This window comes from Dicentrarchus labrax, unplaced genomic scaffold (assembly GCF_905237075.1).
Source record: "Dicentrarchus labrax unplaced genomic scaffold, dlabrax2021, whole genome shotgun sequence".
Taxonomy (NCBI): Eukaryota; Metazoa; Chordata; class Actinopteri; family Moronidae; genus Dicentrarchus; species Dicentrarchus labrax.
The window spans coordinates 2445019-2459352 of NW_026136722.1; the positions used below are offsets into that span (position 1 = coordinate 2445019).

General features: G+C 41.7%; 1 protein-coding gene across 1 annotated transcript in view; it reads left to right on the forward strand.

Annotated features, from left to right (window-relative positions):
- grin2aa (glutamate receptor, ionotropic, N-methyl D-aspartate 2A, a) overlaps positions 1-13757 on the forward strand; it is a 133670-nt gene extending 119913 nt beyond the window's left edge. The window contains exons 11-14 of the mRNA XM_051387861.1: positions 1141-1230; positions 2566-2663; positions 5508-5746; positions 7722-13757. Of these exons, the coding sequence (XP_051243821.1) occupies positions 1141-1230; positions 2566-2663; positions 5508-5746; positions 7722-9731 (2437 nt within the window). The 3' untranslated portion in view covers positions 9732-13757. The remainder of the gene's footprint in view (positions 1-1140; positions 1231-2565; positions 2664-5507; positions 5747-7721) is intronic.
- Positions 13758-14334: the final 577 nt, after the last annotated feature.

Genomic DNA, 14334 nt, shown 5'->3' on the forward strand with positions numbered 1-14334 from the left:
GTGTTAAATATAACATTCAAAGGTATGGATGGAAAGCGGCAAGAAAATCTGTGCTACATTTTATTCACCCAAATAAAGGTGTGACAGATCATAATGGCGGAATCCCTCTCCAAGCCATTAGAGCCACAGTATGTCTGGCTAACATTCACAAACATGGATGCACAAATCCATGCTCACAGACATGCACCAGTACAGAGCCACATGTGCACAATCACACAGATACTGAAGTGTACACACACACACACCCCCATACACGCCTGGTTTCCTACATGTTTGGACACACAGCCTGCGTGTGGATGGAGCCAGTGCTGGGTTAAGCTAATTACACAGCTGAACTATCGGCTGTGAGCCTCCGTTAGAGGGCTGGATCTGACATTCAGTAAATGCCAGCCAGTCACTGCACTATTAGCAGGGCTCTCTGTGAGTATATGTATGTATGTATGTATGTATGTGTGTGTGTGTGTGTGTGTGTGTGTGTGTGTGTGTGTGTGTAGAGAGAGAGAGAGAGAGAGAGAGAGAGAGAGAGAGAGAGAGAGAGAGAGAGAGTGCGTGCGGGCACTGACAGAGTGAGAGAGCAGAGGTAGGTGATGGCATCAGTTACATTGAAAATGTCAGTCTGAGTCTGGGATACTTTCGTTTGAACGTTCCACTTCGCAACCTCCTTATTTGTGTGTGTGTGTGTGTGTGTGTGTGTGTGTGTGTGTGTGTGTGTGTGTGTGTGTGTGTGTGTGTGTGTGTGTGTGTGTATGTGAACAGAGGCAGAATGAGAGAGAGTGAGAGTGAGAGTGTAAATGTTTGTGTCTGTCTAAAGTTTGTTTAGGTCGTCCATGTGCCTCCAAGGTCCTATCACCAGTGAAGCGTGCTGTATTGAACCGCAGCCACTCCCCACTGTGTCCTCTGTGTGTTTGGCTACGCTTGGATTGCAGTACTATTGGAGATGATTTTACACTTTAGAATTGATCCGCAAACAATGCATTCTGAAAAATAAGCCCCTCTTCTGCTTTCTGTCTCCTCCAGTACTTCTCACTCGCTCACTCTCTTTTTTTGAAATTGAAACCCCTCATGCTTTTTTCTTTATACCCTTCCTCTATCTGTTTTCTTCTGTCTCTTTCCTCTGTTCTTTTTTCTCCTCCCTTGCAGTAAACTGGATGCCTTCATCTATGATGCTGCAGTGTTGAACTACATGGCTGGCAGAGATGAGGGATGTAAGCTGGTGACCATTGGCAGCGGGTAACTAAAGCTTCAAGCCTTTAAAAAGACACTTTTAGTGTGAATTCTCTTCACTTCATGGTCTGATCCCACCATTCTTTGGTCTTTGTGAAAAGTTGTGTAAAGGGTTTGTAAATGTTTTCTTTATGGTTGCAATGCACAGATACAGGCACACATAAATCACACATAAAACGTCTTAACGATAATGTTCGCGAGCAGGTTACCTTAGCTTAGCACACACACTGAAAACAGAGGGAAACAGCTAGCCCTGTTCTGTCCAAAGGTAACAAAATTCGTTCCTCTAAAGCTCACAAATTAACATGCTGTATCTCGTTTATTTAATCTGTACAAAAACCGAAAAGGAAAAAACAACAAATCTGCGTTTTTAGTTCCAAAGTATTTCTTTGTCTGGACCTGTTGCCCGGAAGCCAGTGGAGACTCCAGGAAGTTGCTGGTCCAAGGTACCGGTGTTAGAGTGCAGTTATGTGGTGTATGTGGTAACATTCAAATTAATTAAATATGTTAAATATTAAATAAATATTAACATATTTCATCAGAATGAATATTATAATAAATATTTTGATTGAGAATTTTGATTATATTATTAGAAATAATAGGCAGCAGTCACTGTACAAAAAGTGGATAAATATGAGCTACTTGGATTATATATATGTATATATAATTATTATTTAATAGGTAAGTATGTCTTAAAACAACACTCACATGCCCATATGTACATTGAAAGTATTATTGGTCATTGTCAGTTGTTCTTCTCTCCATACTGGCCGCAAAGAGATCAATTTTTAAAATGTTTTCGATGTAAGTGATGGGGAACTAAATCCACAGTCCAGTCCTGTCTAAAGAAGGCTTATAAAGCTCAGCTGAAGATGATATGAGGCCGTTTGAATAAGTCTTTTTAGCACAAAATTTCCACCCCAGTGTTTCCTTGCTGAGCGGCTTTTGTCCTCTAACTCTTACATGCTTTAGAAAGGGTTCTCTTTGTGGTCAGTATGGAGCAGAGGAATGATTAAAGCGGCCAACTGTGTTTCAATGTACATGTACAGTACATGTCAGTGTTACTTTAGGATCGACCAAAAAATGCAAATCTACCCTTTAACGGCAGAGACTAGGACCTCTTGCCTTTGGGCCGACCAAAAGTCTTTGTTATGTATGTATATCTGTTTGACCTAAATTTCCACTTCATGACATTTCTATGCATCAATTTGCATTAGGTATCTCCTAAAATGTGTTTTTAATCACAGTGACACCATCTGGAGAAATAAAGGTGAAACTATTTGTTTAAAGGATAAAATATGTGTTTTCTGTGTACGTGTGTTTGGATGTGCTTGTGCTCAGGTACATCTTTGCTACCACTGGTTACGGCATTGCTCTACAGAAAGGCTCCTACTGGAAACGACAGGTGGATCTGGCCATCCTGGCCATCATCGGAGATGGTGAGAAACACACTTGCACAACATTCTCGTATAGAAATACAAGTACATGGCGCTATCCATGAAGGAAAAAGGTTACATTGTTTCTTGCCAGCATAGTAATTCATTCACATGTACACACACACTCCTCTCTCTCTCTCTCTCTCTCTCTGTCTCTCTCTCTCTTTCCCACACACATACACATACACGTACACATCTTGACGACTGCCTTGTCTGCTGACAACACAAAGGGAAAGCAGTGAAGTATAAATAGTCCTTTGATGTTATTCTGGACACAAAAGGCTGCTCTAAACAGAGGGCAGAGTGTGTAAGTTATTCTAATATATTCCTCTCTGCAGCACCAAATCGGGGTTTGTGTGTGTGTGTGTGTATGAGTGTGTGTGTGCATTACTCTATCTGAATCACCACATTCCTTTATTACAGTAGCCTCAGAAGTTCTTACATAAACAATTTCCTACTGCAAAACAGAGAAAGCAAGACAGCTCGAGCTTTTAGTGACAGATTCATTTACATTTTACATCGAAAGCATTTTGCTGATGCAAGTGTTCACAGCCACTCACATTAAGTGCACTGAAGTTGATTAAATGAACATTGGTGTCATAATAATCCTCTCTAACTGAATTTTATCAGGGCTGCAGAGCATGCAGGCCACACTTCATCATGTTTCATACAAAAATCTGTTTTTTTGTTTCACTTTGTTTTCTTCTCACTATTATTAATCCCACTGAGTCGTTTTATTTTTGTAGCTTTTTACTAGAGTCACTCAAAGCAGAATCTGTGTTATCTTTGCACCATGCTAATAACTCCAATGTTATTCTTCTAAGAAAATTAGAAAAAAGTCATAAAGGGAAAGAGAAAGGTGAGAAGAGAAGATGGGATGAGAGATGGCAAGGTAAAAAGAGATAAAAGAACTGCAAAGAGAGTGCGTGACAGAGGAAACAGATGGAGGGAGAAAGTGATGAGAGGGACGGAAAAACAGGGGTAACGCTTGTCTGTGATGACCAGAGAGAGGTCAAAGAGAGGACGAGGCAGGGAGCACGGGATGAGAAGAAGACAAGGAAAGAGTGTTTGTCAGGTGGAGAGAGATTTGGAGTGAGGGGAGGGCAGGTCCTTGATAGATGACAGTGACTCTGTGTCTTGGCAGATACTACTTGATCAGATAGACATAATGTGGGTGGAGAGCATTATGGCTTCTCACGGACATTGAGAAGACACAGAAGATGTGTTCAGGGATGAGTAGAGGAAGGTGGAGAACAAGTAGACAAACAGGCAGACAGACAGAGACAAAACAACCTGTCTGTTGACACATGGTCTGGTACATTTCGTATTTGAGGGTTAAACCTTTAATTTCAAATACACATATGATGAATACTTTGCCATTTTATACTGTCGTATTCAGTAGATGTTTGCCTGTCCTCTCTCTACTTGTTTAAGCCTTGATTCAGACAAGACAATCCTGATCAAACATATCCACCTTGAAGCAGCTGCAATAATCCAAATTCATGTCATATGTAAATAATCCAGCCAGGATCAGGAACTATTTGTGGACCATTTATGAGGTAGAATTATGTCAAATGCAGATAAACATCCTGAAGAAACTTAGATTTAGTGAATGTCCTGAACTGGAATGGATTTTGTGTTTCTGGACACAATTTCAAAACGTTTTGATACTGCAGTCACACATTTTAAAATAATGTTTTCTTTTAGTTCTAGCTGCTTCAGACTAAACCGCTGAAATTGTAGATGAAACTTGTAGATCCTTGTGTTCCTGTCTTCCAACTGACTGGTTACCAGACTATTGCTTGAGCCGTCTGACTGCTTAAAAGAGAACAAAATTTGAATTTCAGCAATACTTTACCCTGGAGTCAGAGCAAAAGTATAGGCAGTCGCAACTCCCCAGAGCTTTTCCCTTAAATTCACTTAAGTTAGAAAACGAGATAAAGTGACCTGTTGATACCTAAAGATCTCATTTAGCTTCACTCTCTTTTGCTGCCATTTCTAAGCATGCCATATTATAAAGATGGCTACATCTAACAGAGAAAAATTCTCCTCAATTGTCCTAAAGGGTTAATGATGTCTTAGTGAGTCTGCACCCTTACGACATCTAGCTGAACACCACCATGATATTTGTCTTTCCTCCCTAGCAGCCTTAGTTATCCAGCCCTGAATGACACAGATTGGATTAGCCACGCGCCAAATGTCACAGAGGAAGCCAGAGAGGGAGGGGGGACTGAGGGAAGGGAACACAGAGTGAGGAATGAGAAAAGATAAGGTCTTTGTTGCTTTCTACCTTTCTTTCATTAACACTAAAGAAACAATCTCTTTGTCCTATCAGGCAACAGGAATGGGACTAGAAGCCCAGTAGATGGTGATGCCCAAGGAATATATTTTTAACAACAGCCCCTAAAAAAAACTAAATATATTAGCTTTCAAAATGTGTAGGTTATAGGTAGATATTTTTAAACTAAATTCACCCCATGAAAATGCCAATACATGAAAAATCTCAACCGACATTATCTTTGAAATAAAGTTTAGAGTATCACTTCACATCTGTTTTAAGGTAATATTAATGACTAACTCCCTTTGCAGATGATATCACCGTTTATCATCAACTTCTTTGAAACAAAAAGAAAAAATGCAAGTTGCTAAACTTTTACAGGATGTCTTTATGTACGTACACAGTAACTTCAGTAGTAATTCTAAATGTAAATTTCTGTTTCATTTAATGTAGTATGAGGGTATAAACTTTTATATTACGTCTACCCTTAAAACCACTGGTTTAAGTGGTAAAAACCCAATGAGCCATTCATTAAAGGATTTGAGTCTCTCTGTCCTTTTGCCTTTCAGGTGAAATGGAGGAACTAGAAGCCCAGTGGCTAACCGGAATTTGCCACAATGAGAAGAACGAGGTGATGTCCAGTCAGCTGGATGTGGACAACATGGCTGGGGTCTTCTACATGCTGGCAACGGCCATGGGGCTTTCCCTTATCACCTTCGTCTCTGAGCATCTCTTCTACTGGAGGCTCAGATACTGCTTCACTGGGGTCTGCACCGGCAAGCCGGGTCTTCTTTTCTCCATCAGTCGGGTAAGTACCATTTGTGTATAGAAGGTCTATGTTTTTTGTGTGCAGGCATGTTCTACAAGGATTCTTAAGCCTGTTTTGTGGTTTGGGAGAACAACATGGTACAGCTTTAAAAATAATGAATATTTTTAACACACACTTTGAAAAACGGTCCTGAATTTGGCCTAATAGTCAACTCACAGAAACAGGCCAATGAGTGTGTGCATATATGAGTATGTGTGTGTGAATATTTGGGCCTGGGGTGGTCTGACTGGGTTAACAGTGGTCGTGTTCAAGGATATAAGGTGCAACAAAGCACTGGAACTATACCGGGGGCTAATGCTGCATTATTAGGGTCAGACCAGCCTGTCGTAGTTCTTCTTTCTATCAGCAGAAAAAGAGAGCAGAGCAAGTACGCACACACACACACACACACACACACACACACACACACACACACACACACACACACATATTTGCAGAGAGAGCTACGGCTAAACTAAGAAACTGAGTAAAACAAGGGGGAAGGAGGGAGGGCTGCACAAAGGAGGATAAGAGGGGAGGACGGGAATAAAGACGGGAATAAAGACGGGAGGGGGGATCACAAGGCAGCCCTGAATATCGACAAAAATAGATCCAAATTTGCAGCCTGTTTTTGGGTGAAATCACGGCAGCCCACGCTAAATCAATCTATTCTCTCTCATTCTGTTAAAAGGTCAGCATTCTCCCTTGTTGTGTGTGAGAACAGAAGACATGGACATGCATCCCTAAAAGCACTGCAGTGTCTCTGCACTATTTTGGAGGCAGAGTGTGATTCTGTTTTCAAAGTTAACAGAGGGGGGTAGTGAGGAGAGAAAATCTTTTAGAGACGATAAAGTGATGTTCTTGAAAATATGTTATTTCAAAGACATTCTCAAAAGTGATTTAGGGGAAAAATCCCTTTGAATTTGTTGATAAATATCCTTTATGGATGCATTGGTGACCTGGACGATGGGCTCAGTTAAGAAATAATTTGTTTTTGTTCTTTGAACCATAAAATGAGAGCTAAATTACATGTAGGCATTATAATGGCAGCTGTTTGGTTGTTAGTTCAAACAAAAGGAGCGGTTTTATTAACCTCCCTCTCAGTTGTAGTTATGTTAATTTCAGCTGTTTACTGTTGTTCCTTCTCAGAGAATGTTCCACCCCTGGAGTCCCCCTAAAGGAGGCTTGGGGCACAGGGTTATAAGATACATTGTAACCAGTTTTTAACATTTTCAAGTCATTGTTTATTCAGTTTATTTTATCTGGATGAATTCTATTCTCTGTTTTGCAAACAGTTGTACTGTAAAATTGATGGAACTGCATAAAGACTTGCATTACATGTTATCTGCGTGCCCCTTTTAAAAATATATCATGGAATTTCATTATGATGGACAAGGTTTTGTGCTGGCAGTGGGTCTAGAGACTGTATTTAGCCTGGTTGGGGTATTTTTTTAAGCAATGATCAGTGTGTTTTGTTTTATTTGTGTGTTTATGATTAATTCTATATCCTTTCTACTTAAGAACTGTCTAAATGATTATGTTGTGTTACTGCACCATCCTCTAAATCAATTATACATGGTTGTTTAGATGATTAATATCTTAAATAAAACAAATTTCCATCTTTACTTAGGGGTGCACTTAGATTTTAATTGTAAACTGAACATGAAGTTTGTTTTAGAGAAAATTAAAAATTAATCTTTTTCAGGTTTGTGTTAATGATGATAAAAGACTTACAATTTAATACATTTCAATGAAACATATGGAGCACAAATATGTTTGGTCAAAGTGGCTAAGTAATCAATATTCTGTTTCTCTCCTTCATTTTTCTCTCAATCCCTCTTTATTTTTGATTTTCACTCTCTTATTCCATTTTATCTCTGTCCCTGTCCCTCTTCCACTCCTCTCTCCCTCTCATTTTCTCCTCATTTTTTATTTGGCTTTTCCTCCTCCATTCCACTTGTTCATCCATATTTAGGGAATCTGGAGTTGCATCCATGGAGTCCATATTGACATGAAGAAAAAGACAGACCTGGACTTTAGCCCCCAAGACAAAATGCTTAAGCTCATTAAGTCAGCCAAACAGATGACCAACATGTCTAACCTGAGTGGCTCCCGCATGAACTCACCCAAACGTGAGTTCATGCACTCAGCTGGGCCCATGATCATGGACATGATGGCAGAGAAGGGAAACTTCATCTATGCTGACAACCGAAGCTATGCTCCCAAAGATATGATCTATGGGGACACTGGTGACCTGCAGTCCTATCTTGCTAACCGCCACAAAGACCACCTTAACAACTACATCTTCCAGGGAGGCCAGCATCCTCTGACCCTGAATGATGCCAATCCCAACACAGTAGAGGTGGCAGTGAATGCTGATGCAGTCCAGACCAATGCCAAGCCTCCCCGGACCCTGTGGAAGAAGTCAGTGGACACACTTCGTTCTGCGCCACCTGGGCCCCCTCCAATGCCTGACATGCTGATGCCAGACCCACGAATGTCGATGAAGACACAGCGATACCTCCCTGAGGACACAGCCCATTCTGACATCTCTGACTGTTCCAGCAGGGCAGCCTCCTACAAGGACCCAGAAAACAACAAGCACCTGAAGCCCAAGGACAACTTAAAAAAAAGATCGGTGACGTCAAAATACCCAAGGGACTGCAGTGAGGTGGAGCTGTCCTACTTAAAGACTAAGCAGGTCAGCGGTGGAACCAACCAAACCGGGAGAGGAGGAGGAGGAGTAGGAGGTGGTGGAGGAGGAGGAGGAGGAGGAGGAGGAGGAGGAGAGAAAATCTACACTATTGACTCAGACCGAGAACTGAGTCTACACTCAGACCCCATTCACTACCGAGAGAGTCGTGGCCTTGCTGCTGATGATTTGGATTATCCGGAGATCTACTCTGACCACAGTGACAACTATAGGAAGTGTGAGCAGCCCATCATTCATCTGAACTCCTCGCCTTTGCATCACACTGACTCCGATCTTCTACCAGATCCAACTTACTCTAAACACTACAACCTGAAAGAGAAAAACCTTTCCCTGTCCCCACACGAATCTATTGATCGCTACAAACAGACACACTGTCGTTCCTGCTTGTCCAAAGTGACCGCTGGCTACCCACCAGGAGGGCCGTACACCCCTGCTGTATCTGCCGCAGCTTCTGCCACACGCTCACCTTATAATCGGTGTGAGGCATGCCTTCACACAGCCAACCTGTATGACATTACTGAGGACCAGCTCCTCACAGACCCCTTGGTCAGTCCCACCATGCACCACCAACAGCAGCAGCAACCAGATGAAATGTTTGGTCTGTATTGGCCACAGACAGATGGGCCGCATGTCCAAAAGAGAAACCGCTTAAGGCTGAGTCGTCAGCACTCCTTTGACAACATCATGTTAGAAAAGCCCAAGGATGTAGACCTGGGCCGGCCGGCACGCAGCGTCAGCCTCAAGGAGAAGGATCGCTTCGTGGACTCCACATCTGACTCGCACTACGCAAACCTCTTCGGCATGCGTCCCTACTCTGGCAGACTGTTTGGTACTGGCTCCAAATCCATGCTGTTTAACCACAACCTGGAGGAGAGCAAGAGGAGCAAGTCCCTGTACCCGGCCCATGGCTCGGAAAACCCTTTCCTCAGCCACTCGCTGAGGGATGACACCAGCAGCAGACTGGTCCATGGGCGTAGCTCCTCTGATATTTACAAACAGCTGGCGGTGGCCTCACCTGCAGCGGTCCTTGGAGCGCCCCCCATCAAAACACGCAACGATGCGAACAATCTCCGCTCATCTGTTAAATCCACCACTTCATACTGCTCACGGGACGGGCGGATATCCAATGACATGTACAATAAAGAGCATGTGATGCCTTACTCAGCCAATAAGACTAGTGCATACCCGGCCCCACGTGGCGTCCTAAACTCAGCCCAGTTCAGCAATAGACGGGTGTATAAAAAAATCCCCAGTCTGGAGTCAGATGTTTAGTTGATATAAGAAATAATGTGTTCTCTCCTCTTTACTCCTCTCTGGGTTTGTATTATAATTTATCAACTATGTTATCCATCAAGGGATGCCATAGCCACACTACGTTTTTCTTCTTCTCTTCAACATTGTAATCCTAAAGAACTCGTGCCCACTTGGGTATGACGGTACTACTACTACTACTCTCTTTGCAGATGATATCATCATTTTTCTCCATTCTCTGCCATGTACCAGTTGGCTGCATGGCTGGCACGTTGCCATAAGGTATCCTGGTGTAAAGGGGAGGGGAATCATTAACCCCTTAGGTTTTAAAAAGGGGCAAGAAATGGCATAGTCCCACTAGTGGGACAGAGAAGGCCTAGGTTACAGTAAAGGAGGACTTCTACAGGCATTGTTGAGAAAGAGGCAGTTGATTTGTGATTGAAAGGAAGTGGTGAGGAGGATGGGAGAATTTATATGAGAAGAGAATTAGAGGGGGAGAGAGAGGAGATAACCTCTCTTTCAACCCCTCCTCCTTCTCCCCTTTTTCCTTTCCACCTCCACTGTCAAGCTTGGGGCTCACTAGTTGAGGAGAAGAGGCCTGACAGGGAGACCAGATGGGCACGTTTGATGTCATGGCCAGACATGGAGGCGTCCCAGGAGAGCAGAGGCGTCACAGTGAGCTAGTCCAACGGTCTGCTGCTTGTTACTCTGACAAATATGGCCACAGAGACACCTGGCAGTGCAGGGGGAGAGAGAGGGAGAAAGGAGATGAGCGGCTAAATGGCACAGAGCGGAGCCTCCAGTAGTTAATGGCAGTATCGGTGTGCTGGGTCAAAATTTGGTAGGGACATGATAGTGATGATAAGCTGAGAGAAATGTAGGTGCTATAAAAGAATAATGTTTACAGACTGACAGATAAAAAAATAAAAACAGACTGACACAAAGACGATGGAAAAGGACAAACAAGCAGGGAAAGCCTGAGGCAATTGAAGGGCATTTCATTTGTGACGCTGCACATAGAAAAATAATTGCAAAGTATTGCTTTTTTATTCTATTAAACTATAAGATTTATTAGGGATTCTGGCATCCGGATCCCCCTATGTAGGATTTTAGTGTTTGCTTATTTGGTAGCACAATAGCCATTAGTTTTAAAACCTCTCTCCCACATTTGCTTTTGAAAAAGCATAGCTTTCTGAAAAATACCATCAAGAGTAGTAGATTATTTTGCATGTGTTGATTTTTTTCAGTGTCCGAGAAGACAAAATACACACAAATACACCCTTAGACACATATTTTACATGTTTTTGAAAAGGGACTATGTCTTGCCAGATATTGTGGATGGATACTTGTACAATCGAAACCTTTATTCTTGACCTTTGTGCTTAGTAAATCAGTGTCATGCTGTGGCTCCCTCTGCAAAAGAGCAAGAAAATGGTGGAAGGGAAGAGAGCAAAGAGGAGAAAAACAAGGGAGAAAAGGATGAAATGACAACCGTGTCCACCACCACCATGTCTGAGTTGGGGAGGGGCTGGGCACTGATGTGTTTTTGTCTTTTGACCTCCCTGCCACTCAGAAACAGGGTATTAGCTATAAAAAAAAAAACACTGACGATTCCTTCCTTCTTTCCTCCTTTCTTCTTCCCTTCCTCGATCAACATGACACATCACTAGAGTGTTGGATAACTATAGAACTACTTCACTTTATTCGTTTTTTTATTTTTTGGGAAGTTGGTTGGTTGGTTGGTTGGTACAGAAGTAGCAGTACTATAGAGTAACTACTGCAACTGGGCATTGGGTGAACAATTATTGATCAATTACTGATACTCCAAAATCAACCAGGGCTCTTGAGGATCTGAAGACTACTTGAGACGGATCACTTGTTTACCTTCATTGCATTGTTTGGGTAGGATGTGGGATGGGTTGGGCGGGGCAAGATGGAGGGGGATGGAGCTGAGGAGGCTCCACTGTTATGTGCTCGTCAATCATGTATCCATCTTAATGTGGAGTAAGTTGTGTGTGTGCATGGCAGAACTTGGGTAAGCTTGAAGTCTTAGAACATTTGGTTCCTAATCTGATTGTTTATGCATCTGTTTGTTTGCTTATTTGTTTGTTTGTTCTTTTTGATAACACTTAGCAGAAAAGACTTGCACATACTTCCTTGTACACGCGTGCCCACAAAACCACTTTTTTGGTAGCATTATACTGTACAAATTGTACAGTTAAAAGAAAATTCATGTATCCATCTTTACTGACTGATTGATTTGCTTGATTGATTGGATCCACAAAGCCAAATTGTATCAAATAAAATACCTCAGGATGATTCTGTGCGTTTTGGGGGAGCTTCAACCGTAGCAAAAGAACATGATGCGGCGCAGATTTTTTGTAGAAAAAAAGTAAAAAGAAAAAAAAAAAGTAAAACAACAAGATTTATAGCGGCCGCAATGCAGAATCAAACTTTTCTCCTTTTGATGTTTACCAGTCCTAGGTCTTCCAGTTCGGCTTTTTGCCCGAGCTCATGCAACCCAAGTAAAGAGAGAAGAAGAGGAAGAGAAGGAGGGAAAGGAGGGATGGCTGTAGGGGGCTTAGATCATTTTGCTCAGTGAGGGGTGTGTTGCGTGCAGCTCCACTCCTTGCAAAACTGAGCACCCTTAACAGAATGGAGGATGTTACTTAAACGTCCAAAATCGGGAAAAGCTACCCTTATATGGAATACTCAAACAGGAATCTCTCTCTTTCCTCTCCATGGTTTTTAAAGGCAGGCGACTGCATTAGCCACTGTGTTTCAATTGAAGCTCCAACTTTAACAACCACAGTCATATCGCCCTTTTGTACTCTTGGAATACTGCAGTGAACCTCTCCTTGCTTCCCAATCAGCTTACCCAATGTTGACTGATGAGCAACATTTGTCTTTTTTTGCATCTTATCTGCATATTTATTATTATTATCATATTTATCTCCACATGCTGCTTGCGTGAGCTGACAAGTGAACAATATGCACATGTAAAAAATATCAAACGGCACCCTCGCATTTTATGAACTCATGATGATTTGTTCTATTTGTTCTACTTTTTACTGAACTGTCATGTAAACTGATGCTGTTTTATGTTCAGACACACACAAACACACACGCACACAACACACACACACACACACACACACACACACACACTCAGACACACCCTTGTGATGACAACCCTGCTCTTTTTAATGACAAAAATGTATTTTAATTACATTTAATGATAAATAATGAGGTGATGGCATGCAACCCCAGATGTAACAATTTTAATGTTTTATGTTAATTTTTTTGTTAATTATTTATGTTATGATGTTATGATCACTAATGCGTTGTAACCAGGTGTGAGTATATACATATTTGGGAGAAAAAAATTACCTATGTTTAACACGATGAAGATGCTGCTGCTGTTTTGGGGGAGAAGGCGAGGACCTGACCCTAGTACAACTTCCTCATTGGCTGACGTGTCATTATCAGGCTACGTTTTGTCCAATGGGGTCACGGGTCGGGGGTCAGGGCTTGGTACGGTATGGCGGGACATCCTTGCTCTTCCTCCAATGGCAGGTGAGAATTACTGTATCACCAGCTCTGCTTCTCTCTTCCCTCTCCTTCATGTGTAGTCAGGACTTCAACTGTAAAGAAGATAAAAGAAAAAAAGCAACCCTCTACTTTGAGTCTGCTATCCCTCCAAAGATACGAGACCTCTTTCTTTATGGTTTGCTGTAAGAATAGAGCTTTTTTTTAAACTAATACTTCCTCAAAGACTTTTAAGGAACTATTTTGAATATATTTAGAAACGACACCTGTAAACATCGCTTGTAAATTCATACTGGAATACATCACCATGGAGAATTATAAATGATAAAGAGTAAAAACAATATTTTTTGTGTGAATTTCACAGGAGCTCTTCTGTACAGTGGCACTGTTTCTCTCTCTTTCTCTCTCTCTTTCTCTCTCTCTCTCTCTCTCTCTCTCTCTCTCTCTCTCCCCCTCTTTCTGTAGAGCGACTAGAATAAAACTTCACCATTCACAAGGTTTGCTGTCCTGTCAAAATTCACAATATACACACCAGGCTCTGTGTCTGCCTCACCATGAAAGTAACTGCTTTTGTCAGTTGATGCTGACGGATTATTTTACAGGAAATGAGAAAAAAGTGCTCGCTTATTTTCCATTGACTCCATTTATTTTTGCAACTGAAGATATTGCTTTCACCTTTGTGTCTGTTCAAGAAACAGAATCAGTGCACATTCAGTAGGAAATATGAGGGTTTTATCATGAAGATCATAGTCTCTTAAGAACGCCTAGTACCTCAATGTCACTAAATCCTACCTCTACGCACAGGTGTGCACCTGTGTCTTTCAACCTAAAATGAGTAAATTCGGACTCTTATTTATTGCATTTTGATGATGAAATTTTTGAACCCCTTTTTGTTACATGGATTGCTCCTACTTCTCAGGTAAGACATGAAATATCACAGCTACTGCAATGCCAGAGAAGCCAGAATATGAACGAATAAAGCTGATCTTAATATTATGTAATTTACTGTATAAATGTATTAATTTCCCACATACGTTAAAATACTTATTTACTGCAACCCTATTACCAGACAAAA